We start from the raw sequence: 16,754 nt of genomic DNA, 5'->3' as shown, positions 1-16,754 counted from the left end.
GTATCCTCTGTGCTGCCTATGCCTCTGTGGTCTATGACATTCATGTATGATACAACAATATGTAGTAAATGTTTGTCCGTTTTGAGTCCACAGGATGCTTTTCGGGATTAAATTACCCGTATTTTACCAAACCAACATTTTCTACTATTTGGGATGCAATATTCGCTCTATGGTGCCTCAGTAAACGTGAAATATGAATTAAAATTGTCCACGCACTCCTGAGTTCCAGACCTTTTCTGCCGAGAGGCCTGAAATCAGGTAATTCGAATTTCTCGAGCTTATCGACGCCACTGAAGATCTCCTCCTATATATATATATATATATATATATATATATATATATATATTTTTTTTTTTTTAAATATGACTGAACAACAACCATCATTAATTTATTTGTTATTTTTTGTTTAATGATAATGCTTTTCTGAAATGCTTGACAGTTTAATTTGAATCCCATTAAAATAAAATTAAATGTGTTTCGCCTGGGCCTTCATATTTTCTTCAAAGAATTGTACCCATCCTACAAATTCTGCCTGGGTAATCAAACATATGAGCACAACTGTGTGTTTTCTAATTTACTAAATAAAAGTAGGGCTAAGAATTTCAAAACAAGAGCAAGTAAATTAAAAAAAGCACTGTGTGTTTAAATAAAGTGCTTAACTCCAGCATTATTCTTTAAAAAAAAAACTAACAAAATACAGATATTTCATGTTTTCATCATATGGGTAGAAGCAAAATCATGCATTGTAAAAATTTATTATATATAGGTAGAATGGTTTTCCAGAATTTTGAGGTCAACTTTGGGGGTGCGTATTATACATGGGTGCGCATTATACACGGGAAATTACGGTAAGTCCATGTTGGAGAGTCACTCTATGGAGGTCTAAATTGCCAAAATACAGGACCTTTGACTAGGAACAGAGCAAAAATCCAAACAAAACATTGTGGTAAGCTTGTTAATATTACAAACAGGGCTGCAACTAATGATTATTTTAATAATCGATTAATCTGTTGATTATTTTTTTAATTAATGAATGAATCGGATTAACAAAAGTTTCAATTTCCATCCCTTTATTCAAAACATTTTTTTCAAATTGACAGGGCAGAAAATGCACAAACATGAATTGACTATGATTCAGTTACTGGTTTGGGTCCTTAACGTGTCAGAAAATAGGCAAAAATGTTAATTGTTTTCCAAAGTAAAAGATGTTTGGAAAAGTCTTGCTTTGATGAAAGACATAGATCATCAGCCTATGTTATTATTATAATAAATATAATTATTAATGTATAGTGCTTTATAATTATAATAAATATAATTATTAATATTTACTGTTGGACTGGCTGGCAACCAGTTCAGGGTGTACCCTGCCTCCTGCCCGAAGATAGTTGGTTTAGGCTCCAGGACTCCCGCGACTCTTGTGATGATAAGCGGCTCAGAAAATGGATGGATGGATATTTACTGTTGAGAGGATGAAATTCAGAAGACTTGGACAATTTTAAATTAAGCAAGGTCTCTAAACAATTAATTGATTATCGATTAATGAGGTCATCGATTAGTTGTCGATTAATTGAATAATTGTTGCACCACTAATTACAAACTTTGTTAAGAAAGTATGTTCTATTTTTGGGATCTTACAGGTGCAATTTACTAAACTAATGTGGGAATGGGAATATCATTTGTCATGTGTTGACACTTTGTCTGATGGATTGCTTTTAGCTTGTTGATGGCTTGCTATCACTGACAAAGGAAAGCCAGAGTTTTTGCGGGTCTGAATGTAGATCCTGAAGCATTACGGTATGAACATTTATAGATGTATGTTTCTGACTACCATACAGACAGCATTCTCAGATTTCCTGATGGGAAGCTCCAAAGACCTGTCGAAACACATCCGAGTCGTGGTGAGTAGCTGTCAATCAAGCTGTTGCCTGTTGTGCACTGCCACTCATTTGTGTCTGTGTTTGTCCATGCTTGTCTCCAGTGTGATGGGACAGATTTAACATCAAAGGTTCAGGATTTGAAGCTGCAGTGTTTGGTCTTTCTCAACATTCCCAGGTTTGTCGTCATAGCTACCATTCTTGACAGCACATTACTACTGGGTCTGCTACTTTGTTTCCATTTATAGCTTTCTGTTATTAAAGAATAAACATACACCCAAGAGCCCCTCTACAACTGAAAGTAATTTGATTGCAATTGAGTGGGTTTATTGAATTTAATATTTAATTTTAATTCTCTGAGTGCAAAGTGGTGCAGTAGGGCAAATTGTCACACCATTATGCTTACAAACAGATGAAAACCACCCATGGCACTTTTAATTTTTAAAAAGTTATCAATGAAAAGTTAATGCTTTGGAAATTAATGTGGACATGTTTTATGTCAGGTAATGAATTGATTGACAATTTATACTTTATATATATTATTATACTTTACAGTCAAACCAGAATTGGTTATTTTTGACCTGAGAAGAAAGCAGGTGGGATTTATTTGCTACCATTAGGGGGGAGATTAAAAAAAAGCATCCCCACTAAAATGTGCCATACACCACTCTGTGATGGTTAAAATTAATTAATATATAGTGTATATATAGTATATGTGAATATATATAGTATATATATTTAAGTTTTCTAATTTATTTATAGTATTGTGTAATTAATTCACTGTTTCATTTATTTGAAATTTTATGTAAATGGCCCTAAATTGCTAAATATGTAGAACCATTTGTGGTAATGGGTTAAACAGAACTGAAATGGGTGTAACACAGAATTGATCGACAATTTATATTTTAAATAACAGTCAAATCAGGTGGGATTGATTATGATGCCAGAGGAAAAAATATGTATAGCAATCAACAGGACAACACAACTGTTAATACAATTTATTACGTACAGAAATGTTAAAAAAATTTGTTCGCTCTTAGAAGCACCAGCCAAAAGAGCCTTGGGTTTTATCCAGTTACAGGAAGTCCTCGATTTACGAACGAGTTCCGGTCCTATGCTGGCGATGTAACACGATTTTCCGCGTTAGGTCAGCTTTCACCGTTAAAGTCGAAATTTACGGCAAAATACTTCTGTTACGGGTATTGTCCCATGTGATTGTGACAGCAAACTTAGTGTGTGTGGGCGTCGATGTGTGAGTGAGACAGGACTGCGAAGGAGGAAGGAGTGCGCGCAGGTGCGAGTGTGTACAGTGACAAGTGTACTGACGTCGACCGGGGAAGAGTAGCGATTAGCGGAGGACCCGTTGACGTTGAATGCGCAGAGGAGCTAATAAAGCCATTAAAGCAGCAAATCGGTGCTTTGTGCCTTTATTGTTGCCGCCACCCAGCTCAGCTGTGCAACGAGAGAAGGGAGTTAACCCCTGCATCTCCCGACCACGGTCAGGTGACCGTAGCAGGAAAAGTTAACACTTTGTATTAAGAAACTAAAATACATTAATAAAAAAAATAAGATGCTGTACTTACCATTACTGCTGAGAGTGTGAAAAAAGGAGGGCGAAAAGGCAAAGATACTCCCGCCGCACAAACACAAACAAGCACTATGTACTAGCTAAGCAGAAACACTATGGAGCTGGGGACAAAATGGCAGACAAGGCACGGGCGTCGTAATGTCGAAACGTCGTAGGTCGAGTGCCTCGTAATTCGAGGACGTCCTGTATAATCATAATTTAGCTACACAGCAATTAGGCACAGCAGCATGAACAAAATGAAGCATTAAAACAGTTGAAAACTTAGCTAACATTCAGCAACTGTATGTTAAAAAGGCAATTCATGGTGTGCAATATGTCATACTGAGAGTTGTTTCCAATATTTTCCATCATAAATACGTCGTTCAAATGAAATCCACTTTTTAGTAAAGCTCCTGTAGTGGTTTTCATTGGATTATCCATGTGTGTCATTGATTTGAAAGAAAATATGGAATTTTTTTTTTTTTTGTCTTAATAAAATGTCACATCTGCATTTTTATATCCATCTCGCAATCAACCTGCTTTGAGGGGGCATGCAAATGAGAGGAATGTCAACATCTTTGCTGAACAATTGTTTATTGCCTGGTTATCAGGGGCAAATGTCGGTAACGCTGTTAGATAGTGCTACTTTGTGCATCCAACATCGCTGAAGCTCATGTCTTATGACAGTATTACATGCATTCAGGCCATCACTTGAAAGTGATGGCTTCTCACACAGCCTTGCTACCAATTCAAAGTGAAACTCTGCGTGGGGGCGGGGATTATATAAATTGGACCAATTGTGACATCAAAATCGTAATTAAAGACAGATTTTTGGAAACAGGCAGCACAGAAAAAAATGCTTTGTCATGTAATTTCACACATTAAGCGTGGGCAGGCACTTTAGAGACCCAAATATTTGTATAGAAGCAATTAAATGGTTTCCATAATATTTCCCTTTAAAGTGTACTCAAATCAAATGATGATGGCTATCGAGGTGTGTGTGTGTGTGTGTGTGTGCGTGCGTGCGTGCGTGCGCGCGTGTGCGTTTGTTTCTCAGGTACTGTGCAGGTACCACACCTTGGGGAAACCCAAGTGAACATCATGACTTTGAACCTCAGCGCCATGACGATGGATACATCGAGGTCATTGGGTTCACCATGACATCACTGGTATGGAATTTATGGTGTAAATGTCTTGTATAATTAATTTAATTTATATGAGCGTCCTTGGATACCTTCAAAGGCACTATTTAATTACTTTTTTTTGTAGTTAAATCAAAAACTTTCAAACTATATCTCTTCATGTGCCTTTTATGTGCAGGCCACTCTTCAGGTTGGAGGTCATGGGGAGAGGTTGAATCAGTGTCGTGAAGTAACCCTCACAACCACAAAGCCTCTTCCTGTACAGGTACCCTCCAAACATGTACACGCGCGCGCACACACGCACACACACACACACTCACGCACAAACACAAACACAACCATCGATTCATCCATCGATCCATTTTCCAAGCCGCTTATCTTCACAAGGGTCGTGGGCGTGCTGGAGCCTATCCCAGCTATCATCGGGCAGGAGGCGGGGTACACCCTGAAGCCTATCGGAGGGCACCAGCCTATCGGAGGGCACCAGCCTATCGGAGGGCACACACAACCATACACAATATTTAGGGTTTGGTTAAACCATCTTATATGCAGTAAAACCAAAATCTTTTACATTTTTGACCAATCAAAAGTCACCCAATATTACAAGCCTCTCAGATCTTTAGTGTAGATGTACAAAACACCATTGTATATACAGTGGTGCCTTGAGATACAAATTTAATTCATTCCGCAACCATGCTTTTAACTCAGAACATTTGTATCATCTTTCCCCACTGAAATGAATGGAAATGCCATTGTTATCCAAACTCCCAAAAACAACCAACAAAAATGTTCGTAATGTGTTTTTAATGAGAAAAATATCACTATAATATTATACTTGATAAAACAGTCATCCATCCATCCATTTTCTTTACCGCTTATCCTCACGAGGGTCGCAGGCCACTGGAGCCTATCCCAGTTATCTTCGGGCGGGAGGCAGGGTATACCCTGAACCGGTCGCCAGCCAATCGCAGGGCACATAGAAACAAACAACCAGTCGCACTCACATTCACACCTACGGGCAATTTAGAGTCTTCAATCAACTTACCACGCATGTTTTTGGGATGTTGGAGGAAACCGGAGTGCCTGGAGAAAACGCACCCAGACACAGAGAGAACATGCAAACTCCACACAGGCGGGGCCGAGATTCCCAGTTCCCAGAACTGTGAGGCAGATGTGCTCACCAGTCGTTCACCGTGCTGGCCAAAACAGTCATGGCATAATTAAATGTAAATAATTTAACAGTTTTTCCCACAATTTTTGTTTCAATTCTGTGCATCTGGTGTGCATTCCTTGGCCACCTGGGGGCAGTAGAATACAGACAAAGACAGAAAGAAGCGTAAGCTGCAGTAATATTAGTCATTTTTCACAAAAGATTAAGAAGTGTTTATGCCCGTCTATATTATATAATATAATAATAATATAATAATAATATATATATATATATATATCTACCTGTGTTGCTCCACCGTTTGTGTTAGAAAATCTGTTGCTTAAATGGCTCTAACACTGTGACACCTATTGCTATTTGTTAGCCTGTAAATCCGCTATATGTCGAACGTCACGTGACCGAAAACCGGTTAACAGGTCAGTGGACTTCATGTTTATGCTTTGTATCTATAACTACGGGTTGATGACATAATGGTTTGAAGCCGAAATTGCTAAAAGTTTATTTTCTTTATGGCTGGTGTCTTCGGACAAAAGTTAAATACATGTATATCCGATATTTAAAAAATATGATATTATATATGTAAAACCATAGACATCGGCTTGATGGCTTTGTGGTGACATCATGTATTAAACAAAAGACATTGTAGACGTTTAAACATGCTACAGGTGCTTTGTTCCGCACACCTGCTATAAGGTTCCGCCATGCTGGAAGGAAGGGCTTTTTACCTGTTTTTGCTCATCCGACCCATATGACCATCACAGTTGTTCGACAAAACAGACGTGCCACAAGCAATGGCAGATGACTGTGCAGAAAACAGTCAGTGGCGAAAACAAGATGGTTTGGAACTGATAACTATAGGGTGAATGGTCAGTTCAAGTGTAAAAACCTTGAAATTGTGCAAATGCGTTATAACGAGACCTACGTGCGGGTCCGTATTTACTTACGGAAACACACGCTGCTTCGTGTTTGTGCGCATACGCGACGAGACTTTCTGTTTTGTGCACATGCTTGTCACTTTCTGGACGCATTCCGTTCACTGTAGGAGTCTCATTGTTTTTGTAATGTGAACGACGACATAAAAATTTGAGTTGTGCATCTTTCTCTGCAGTGTGAACATAGAAAAAAATAACAAAAAAACAATAATATCTCCCTTACTACCATTCAAAAGGGCGGCAGGGTGCACGAGTGGCTAGCACACCAGCCTCACAGTTCTGATGACCCGGGTTCAAGTCCAGCCTCCCCTGTGTGGAGTTTGAGTGTTTTCCTTGTACCTGTGTGTTTTTTTTCCCGGGAACTCCGGTTTCCTCCCAAATCCCAAAAACATGCAACATGGTGTACCCCGCCTCTCGCTCAGAGTCAGTTGGGATAGGCTTCGCACGCCTGTGCCCCTAGTGAGGATAAGTGGTACGGAAAATGGATGGCTGGATGGACTTATACTCACAGTTGGACTTTTCATATTCAGGTGGATGGGGAACCATGTAGACTTGCCCCCTCCGTCATCAACATCAGCCTCAGAAACCAGGTCAACATGGTCCAGAAAACCAAACGGCGGACATCGTTGCCACACCTCAATGAGTGAGTCATGCACTGTATACTTTTAAATGGGCAAGCCTACTTTTTCAGCAATTTCTGAAGCAATCATAATATATAATCGCTTTCATTTAAATGAGTATGGTGCTGTTTCTATCTCAGCCAACAGCCGGTTCCAGAGAGACTGAGGCTTCGTGTCAACAGAATCAGCATGAGTGACTATAACGCTCTACACTATGACAAGGACAAATTGCGACAAGCGTGTAAGGAAACACACACTAATACAGTCCCTCCAATCACTGGCATTGCATGCTATTTACAAGTCAACACACCCCTGTTCAAATGCCAGGTTTTTGTGGTTTCAAAAAAATTAGACCAAGACAAATCCTTTCAAAACTATTTCCACCATTTTGATCTATAACCTGTACCAGTCAATTGAAAAAACGAAATCTCTTTCGAGAGGGGAAGTAAAAATAAACTAACATAATGAGGTTGCACAAGTGTGCACACCCACTTATAACTGAGGATGTGGCTATGTTCAGTATTAAGCAATCACGATCAAAATCCATATAACATCGCTGCTGCTTTTAAAGTGCCTCTGATTAGCCCCAAAGAAAGTTCAGATGTTCTAGTAGGCTTTTCCTAACATTAGTTAGTTATGTAATTTATCGTGTATAATGCATATTTCCCCCCCCAAAAAATTGTCAAGTCAATAGTGCACATTATACATAGGTATAGGGGAAAATGAAAAACACTTTCACATTTTATAAATGTACGCCGCACATCTAGATGTTATGAAAAAAGTTGTACACTTTCATTCTAGTATGCCACTGCCACCTACAGGTTATGAAAATGTTGTGCACTTTCATTCTAGTATGCCACCCCCACCTAGAGGTAATGAAAAAGGTGTAGCCTACACTTTCATTCCAATATAACAGGGGTACATATGACTGCATATATATATACAATTGTGCTTATAAGTTTACATACCCAGGCAGAATTTGGGAAATACTGTTGTTTTTTTTTTGTTTTTTTTTTAATGCGCATGATGACTGAACAACAACCATCATCATTTCTTTATGGTTATGTTTTGTTCATGATAATGCTTTTCTGAATTGCTTGACAGTTTAATTTGAATCCCATTCAAATAAAATTAAATGTGTTTCGCCTGGCCCGTCATGTTTTCTTTAAAGAATTGTACCCATCTTACAAATTCTGCCTGGGTAATCAAACATATGAGCACAACTATGTGTTTTCTTATTAACTAAAAAGTAGGGCTGTGAATGTCAAAATAAGAGCAAGTAAATAAAAAGAAAGTATTACGTGTTCAAATAAAGTGCTTCACAATAATTATTTGAAAAAACTGACAAAATTCAGATAGTAGTTCATGTTTTGATCTTATGCGTAGAAGCAAAATCATGCATTGTAAAAATGCTTTATACATAGGTTGAAGGGTTTTCCAGAATTTTGAGGTCAATTTTGGAGGTGCGTATTATCCATGGGTGCGCATTATACACGACAAATTACGGTACATCTCATCAAATTATTACAAAAATATTTTCAATTACTTTTCATATCCACTCTATTTTTAAGTGACTTGTACATGATATTACTGTGTTTACTGAACAGCTGAAACAATTCATGTGCACACACAATCAAATTGCAGGTACATAACTATAGTAGATGTCTTCACAGCAAGCAACGACAAAGCAGAAGTAACCATCCATTTATCCATTTTCTGTACCGCATATCATCAAGGGTCGCGGGCATGCTGGTGTCTATCCCAGCCGACTCTGGGCGAGGGCCGGGGTACACCCTAAACTGGTCGCCAGCCAATCGCACATCACATATAGACAACCGACCATTCACACTCACAACCACACATTGGGAGAATTTAGTCTTCAATCAATCTACCATGCATGTTTTTGGAATGTGGGAGGAAACCGGTGTACTCGGAGAAAAAAGAAGAGAACAGATGCTAATATTAATGGAGCCATTATGGAAAATTACCTAATTGCTTGTATACAAATACTGTAGTTAGGTCTCTGGCGTGCCTGCCTATTCATCAAATTGAAATGAAATTCCACAACCAAGTAAAGATTTTTTTAATCTGCCTATTTCTTAAACTGTTTCTGTGAGCTATTTTGGATGGGCTGGGTGAAGATCCACCCCTTTCAACGTGATGGATAGACTACAAGGGAACACTATCAGGTCAAAGCCAAAAATTAAGCACAGCTGAAATTTTGGAAGCATAAATTACCGTTAGGTAACATTGTTGCCCTTATTTAATTGTTTGGTATCGTCTGTTGTCAAAGTGGTGGCGATTTTTGTTTGGCCATGTGTCCGCTGCATGGACAGGAGCAAATACACGGCTCCGCATACAAAATTGAAACGTGCCATTGGGTGGCTTGGTGATGCAGTGCTGCCTCGACTAGTGAGGGGTGAATATTTTCAGCTCTGACTGCAGCTGGGAGGGAGTCTCCACCTAAATGGTACGAAATAAAGCAAAGTACTTATTATATATCATCTCCTACTGTTGTCCTCTACACTGGCGGTTCCCAACCTTTTTTGCGGCACGGACTATTTCACAAAAAGGAATATTTTGACAGACCAGCACAGAAACAAATAAATAGAAAATATTAAAAATCCAGCTCAACATCAAGCAGAATATACTGTAATTGTATTTATTGGGAGACCTGGCTTTCTTTCTATTCCACAAGCTGATCACATCTTGTGGTAATGGGAGACAGTGATACCTGTGCTTTTCAGTGTTCAGATTCAGTGCTTTTTTTTTGGGTCAAACTCTGGATATTCTGCCTTGATTTTAATTCAGGCTTGTCTTTTAATACCGGTTGCTTGGTTTCCATGTGACGAAGCAGCAGCAAAGCCTGTCACCACATACTACGTATTTTACGCAGAGCGGTCTTGGTGCATGAGAATCACCTCCTTAGATTAATACTTAAGTAGGACTGCTGATATGGTTTGTTAAATGCAGCTTTCTTTATCTTGGAAGTCGTAGGTTCTTCTTTAGGCTCATTTAGCTTTTTGCCCTTTCGGAATAAGCCCTCCAAAGTTGTTGTTTACTCATTTATTGTGTGCATGTGTGTGTGTGTGTGTGTATGCACTGTATATATCACATGACCGAGATGAGCGCTTTGACGTGTGTAGAGTCATAAAAAAGAAAATTTCAGACTGTGATGACCCAAAAATTTTTTTTTCTTGAGTCTCTCTTTGCGGCGTGGTAATGGGGGAACCGCTGTTCTACAATATTGGTGGACCAGCCTAGATCAAATTTTATGTTAGTGGTGGTGAATATATTTCTGAAGCACTGTATTGCACTGTGGCTGACGAATGAAACAAGAATCGCAGGTTGTTGCTATGTTGACGCTCTGAGGATGGTGAGGCAGGGTGGGTGGTGGTGATTGCGGACTAAATGATGAAAAGCATTTCATCTTCAGGTTTGAATTGGGACTAAAACTGCCTGGTGATTACTAGAGAGCGGCGCTGTGACCTGAAAGTCAACAACACCATTTTCATTTGTGTCTCCATCCAAGCCACTCTTGCCTTTGTCGAGTGTGCCCAGATGAAAAATGAATAATTGGCTTTGCATGCAACCTGCCAGTCTACTTTTTCATTATTCTCATTTTACTCTACATGCAGTTCTGTGTGCTGACACAAGGTGGTGTAGGCGTGACATTACAAACATTTTAACATTGGGCGCATTGTTTCTGTGATTTGCAAATAATTTGTGTGTGGAGCATAGTGCCCTAAAACTAATCTATGGTGAAGAATATGCGTAAAAATTGAAGCACCATATGAATGAATTTTTTCTGATTTTGAATGTGACTTTTTTCATCATACAAATCCAACATTTCTGTCTGCAGTCTGAATGTAGTAAAAAAATTAAAAAAATTATACTGTGGATTTATATCATCATCATCTACACTTATGAAATAAAGTGTTGTGGCTTTTTTAAGGTGCACAATAAGGAGGCACTTGAAGAATAATGGGCTGCATGGTCAAGTCACCAGAAGAAAGCCATCACTACGCCAAAGGCACAAATGCTTGTGGCCGAATTTCATGATGCGAAACAGCATAGAGATAAGTCTCAAAACTGGAACAAAGATTTTTGGATTGATTAGACCAAAATCTTTGCTGTCACAAACATGCATTTAGAGTGGAGTCAACAAGGCCAATGATGAAAAGTACACTTGGTGTCAGTCCAGTCACTTTTGTTCATATAGTGGCAAATCGCAACAAACGTTATCAAGTCAAGTTTAATTAATTAATTAGAAGAGAGTCTGAAAGGGTTTCACATAAACAATTTATTTTCTGAAAGAGAGGTGACATTCCACATCCCTAGAGCCAGCTTCTGTAGCTGGGATCGGATCACCAAGGTCCCCGCCTTCGGCCACCGCCCAGCTCACACTGCACCCGACAGCTATGGCCCCTCCCACAGGTGGTTAGCCCATGGGAAGATTTGCAAATCATGTTCAACCTATATTTAATTGAATACACTACAAAGACAAGATATTTAATGTTCAAACTGATAAACTTGATTGCTTTTAGCAAATAATCATTAACTTAGAATTTTATGGCTGCAACACGTTCCAAAAAGGCTGGGACAGGTGGCAAAAAAAACTGAGAAAGTTGAGGAATGCTCATCAAACACCTGTTTGGAACATCCCACAGGTGAACAGGCTAATTGGGAATAGTTGGGTGCCATGATTGGGTAGAAAAGGAGCTTCCCTGAATTGCTCAGTCATTCACAAGCAAGGATTGGGCGAGGTTCACCTCTTTATGAACAAGTGTGTGAGAAAATAGTCGAACAGTTTAAGGACAATGTTCCTCAACGTACAATTGCAAGGAATTTAGGGATTTCATCATCTATGGTCCATAATATCATCAAAAGGTTCAGCGAATATGTAATGTAAGTGGCAAGGCCAAAAACCAACGTTGAATGCCCGTGACCTTCGATCCCTCAGGCGGCACTGCATCAAAAACCGATATCAATGTGTAAAGGATATCCACACATGGGCTCAGGAAGACTTCAGAAAACCAATGTCAGTAAGTACAGTGCACCGGTACATCCGTAAGTGCAACTTGAAACTCTACTATGCAAAGCAAAAGCCATTTATCAACAACACCCAGAAACGCAGCCGGCTTCTCTGGGCCCGAGCTCATCTAAGATGGACTGATGCAAAGTGGAAAAGTCTTCTGTGGTTCGACGAGTCCACATTTCAAATTGTTTTGGAAAATTGTGGACGTCGTGTCCTCCGGGCCAAAGAGGAAAAGAACCATCCGGACTGTTACAGACGCAAAATTCAAAAGCCAGCATCTGAGATGGTATGGGGCTGTGTTAGTGCCAATGGCATGGGTAACCTACACATCTGTGAAGGCACCATTAATGCTGAAAGGTACATACATGTTTTGGAGAAATATATGCTGCCATCCAAGCAACGTCTTTTTCATGGACGCCCCTGCTTATTTCAGCAAGACAATGCCAAACCACATTCTGCACGTGTTACAACAGCGTGGCTTCGTAGTAAAAGAGTGCGGGTACTAGACTGGGCTGCCTGCAGTCCAGACCTTTCGCCCATTGAAAATGTGTGGCGCATTATGAAGCATAAAATACGACAATGGAGACCCTGGACTGTTGAAGAGCTGAAACTGTATATCAAGCAAGAATGGGAAAGAATTCCACCTACAAAGCTTCAACAATTAGTGTCCTCAGTTCCCAAGCGTTTATTGAATGTTGTTTTAAAAAAAAAAAAGGTGATGTAACACAGTGGTAAACATGACCTTGTCCCAGCTTTTTTGGAATGTGTTGCAGCCATAAAATTCTAAGTTAATGATTATTTGTTAAAAACAAGAAAGTTTATCAGTTTGAACATTAAATATCTTGTCTTTGTCGTGTATTCAATTAAATATAGGTTGAACATGATTTGCAAATCATTGTATTCTGTTTTTATTTATATTTAACACAATGTCCCAACTTTATTGGAATTGGGGTTGTCGTAGATAAGCCTGCCCCGCTGATCGTCCTGCGTCCGTGGCGGCCATGTTGGGAAGGTCGTCGTTACCATGACGGCAATGGTGCGCTACTCTTCTTTACAGTTCGACAAACAAAAACAACAGCTTTCATGTATTGTAGTATTTGTCTGGCACTGTCTGCCCAAACGTGGATATTTCAGCTCACTTATAACTTGAGAAAACACCCTGCAGTAAATTGCAGATGTTTTTTGGGTAGTTTTCACTGTGCATATACATACACACCAACATCAGAATTTGCACATTCATGTTTTATTTTGTAATTTTTTTTTAATTGATGTTCATGCTGTGGTTAAAAAAAAGAAAAAAATCAGAACTTACTCTATTTACTCAGTACTTGAGTAATAATTTCGCTTTGTACTTTTTACTCAAGTAATTATTTGGAGGACTACTTTCTACTTTTACTTGAATCATATTATTGACAAGTAACACTACTCTTATTTGAGGACAATGTTTGGCTACTCTACCCACCTCTGGAGCGGACATCTTCTATTGCTACTCTTACGTTTAAGCAACATTTTTGCTCATCAGATCAGCCAGTGTCGTATTTGTTGCACTGGTCTTTTGTATTTTCGCGTTGAGGTGCTGCGGGTCGTGGCCCTGGTTGTGGTCCCAGCGGAACCGCGAAGCACACGTAACATCGGTGACAAGAGTTGATCCGCTAGTACATCTTGTAATAATTAAGGAAAACGCTTATAATTATCTAATTAGTTTACGGATGTTAATGTTAAATGTATTACGCGACGGCGTGATGCTAAGGATTATGTCACAACACAGAATGAACTAACTTCTAATTCAGAAATGGCCAGTAATAACTGAAAAATGTTGTTTAATATTTTCCTGGAGCATGCATTTGGGATTAGCTTTTGAATTTAGTAATAGTGAAAAATGAAGTGAAACAGACAATGATTTTCGTCAGTTCTTTTCAGAAATGAGAGTGCTTAAAGAGAAGGATGCTATTGATGTGGCACAACTTGTGGCATCAGGTGCAGGTGGAGACGGGCCTGGCTCAAGTTGGAGACAAGAACAAGAAAAGCAAAGAAATTAGCTAAATGTTATTTTAATCTTAAATTTGTACATCCACCTCAATCACACACATCACATCAATATTTTTTTTTCCTTATTGTACTCTTCAGAATCTTCTAGATTGCTGAATTTATGTTAAAATAATTTTTTAAAAACTAAAAAAAAAAACTCTCTGCGGTGGTCCGGGGGGAATCCCCAGGCCCCCACATATATATTTTTTGTATTTAACATTTTTTCTGGTCACCTTTTTCTTGCCTTTGGTGTTTGTATGTCTGAAGGTGCTCTTTTGGTGATGAGTAGTGTTTTGTTTGCGGCAAAATGTTAAACCTTGGTTTCATGGGTCCATAACACATTTCCTGCATGCGTTTGGGTTAGGGGACTTCCAAATGTTGTTGTTTTTTTTTTTTATTTGTAAGACAAGGCCGTCATCTTACCACCCAACCCATAGCTCGGACATATGATAAAGACGGGAGATTGCTGTCACATCTACTAAGTTTTTTCATCAATTTTGGAGGCACAGGCAGTTCTTGACAATTTCACGTGCCATATTTTCTCCACTTGAGGAGGAGAATGTTGATGATGATGACTACTGTCTCCACTGTGCTTTTGAAATTCTTTTGTACTCTTCTCCTGACTAACACCTTTGTACAGTGAGATCCCTCTGATGCTCTGCAAGCTCTCTCTGGACTGCGGCTTGCACTGTAAGCTCTGACTACAAGATTGTCAGGAACATCTTATTTTTATTTAGGGTTAATCAGAGGGACTTTGAACGGTGGCAGGTGTGTACTGACTCCCGTTTAACATGAGTTATAAGAGGTGTGCACACTAGTTTGTTTTTAACCCCCCCCCTTGAAAAGATAAATTTTTCCCAGTTGAGTTGTACAGGTTATGGGTCACATTATGGGTTGAAAACGTTTCGAAATTGTCTTGTTCTCATTTTTTACTTTATATCACAAAATCTTGGAATTTGAACAGGGATGGGTAGACTTTGTACATTCTTTCTACCTACCTTTAACAAGTGCTGGTAAGTAACTGTTTTGTGTGTCCCCAGCTATTCCACTGGGACTTATAGTGGTTCATGGAGACAGCGATTTAGAGACGTGCAGAGAACAGATCCAGCTTTTACAAGAGGTAAGACCAAGTGGGTTGAGTTGATCTGAGTTAGGAAAATCATTTCTCGGAGTGACTGAATCAGCAGTGACATGTTGAAGACAGAGTTTAAAAAAATATATATATATATATATATAATTTTTATTAAATGTCTGGGCTCATTTGTATTCTGTCTTTTTACTCTTCCATTTCTCCAGGACTTTTCCTCTGTCAACTCCTCTTTGAGATGTGTGGGGCTTCAGGTTGGTTGTGGGATGCTGGAGAATGTAGTAATTGAGAAGTCTATTCGACTGACACCATTATTATTTTTTTGTGATTTTGCTTTTCTGGCCGTTGATTTCCATTCCATACTTTGTGGAGGTTTTTTCAAGATGGTTAGCCAGGTGGGCAAGTCGGAGATCATCAGCACATTAGAGATTTACTTGCATAATCCTTCCAGGATAATGTTAATAATAGGTGTAATGAAATGAGGCAACCCTGTTAGACTCCTACTGAGTTGTGGAACCACTCTGTCGTGGTACATTCAGAGTATGCTGCACTGGTTACTCTGGCTTAGAGCTATTAGATGGTATGGATCACATTCTGTCTCATCTTTTTCTCCTTCATGGTGGCCCGAAGAGCATCATGATAACCCAAACAAAAACAAGCTTAGGCTATTCTATCTGTCAAGTCAATGGCTGAGAAACATGGTATGGGGGTAGTTATTATGTATATTTTCCCAGAAATATGTAGACAACAAAAGTGTTTCTTGGCTTTTAAATTTCAAACTTTATGGGTGGGCAAACCAAACAATAAGTCAGTTTGCTCCAACTACCAGAGACAAATTCATTGTGTTTTTTGGACGTACTTGGCAAATAAAGATGATTCTGATTCTGATTAAGTACTTTTTAAACTCTTGAACATAGAGTAATGCACTGTATTACTGTACACTATGTGCATTTTATTCCTTGCAATATGTGTTTTAATGAATTTTTCTTTTTCAGTTTTAATGTTTAAGGCTAGGAAGCATTTATTTTACCATTAAATAATTACAGCATACACTCAAAATGCCATGATATTTTGAGTTATGCGTGATATAAATATTAAAAAATATATATTTTGAATGCACTCAATCTGCAATAGGTAGACTGAGATATAGCGAGGGAACACTGTTACAGTATTTCCTTTTCCGATTCCAAGGTCATCACTTTTTTTTCCCTTTGCTATCACTGGTATCACAGCAAAACTATGTAGAAAAACAAAACACATTTGTGGAATTAATCCTTCAGATGCGTACTGAGCAAAAT

At 38.9% G+C, this 16,754-nt stretch overlaps 1 protein-coding gene across 8 annotated transcripts in view; it reads left to right on the top strand.

Moving 5' to 3' along the window:
- LOC133405698 (diacylglycerol kinase zeta-like) overlaps positions 1 to 16,754 on the top strand; it is a 114,665-nt gene that overhangs the window by 69,552 nt on the left and 28,359 nt on the right. For 5 of the 8 annotated variants that reach the window (XM_061682769.1, XM_061682770.1, XM_061682768.1 and 2 more), the window contains 8 exons: positions 1,836 to 1,898; positions 1,979 to 2,052; positions 4,499 to 4,610; positions 4,762 to 4,848; positions 7,214 to 7,326; positions 7,444 to 7,544; positions 15,410 to 15,489; positions 15,666 to 15,710. In XM_061682769.1, the coding sequence (XP_061538753.1) occupies positions 1,836 to 1,898; positions 1,979 to 2,052; positions 4,499 to 4,610; positions 4,762 to 4,848; positions 7,214 to 7,326; positions 7,444 to 7,544; positions 15,410 to 15,489; positions 15,666 to 15,710 (675 nt within the window). Of the gene's footprint in view, positions 1 to 1,835; positions 1,899 to 1,978; positions 2,053 to 4,498; positions 4,611 to 4,761; positions 4,849 to 7,213; positions 7,327 to 7,443; positions 7,545 to 15,409; positions 15,490 to 15,665; positions 16,345 to 16,754 lie in introns of those variants that run through there. The other 3 variants (XM_061682767.1, XM_061682766.1, XM_061682772.1) reach the window with 3 other exon arrangements.

Source organism: Phycodurus eques, chromosome 1 (assembly GCF_024500275.1).
Source record: "Phycodurus eques isolate BA_2022a chromosome 1, UOR_Pequ_1.1, whole genome shotgun sequence".
NCBI classification, from domain to species: domain Eukaryota; kingdom Metazoa; phylum Chordata; class Actinopteri; order Syngnathiformes; family Syngnathidae; genus Phycodurus; species Phycodurus eques.
Note: the sequence above shows the minus strand (reverse complement) of the source record. Positions and strands in the feature narration are given on the sequence as shown.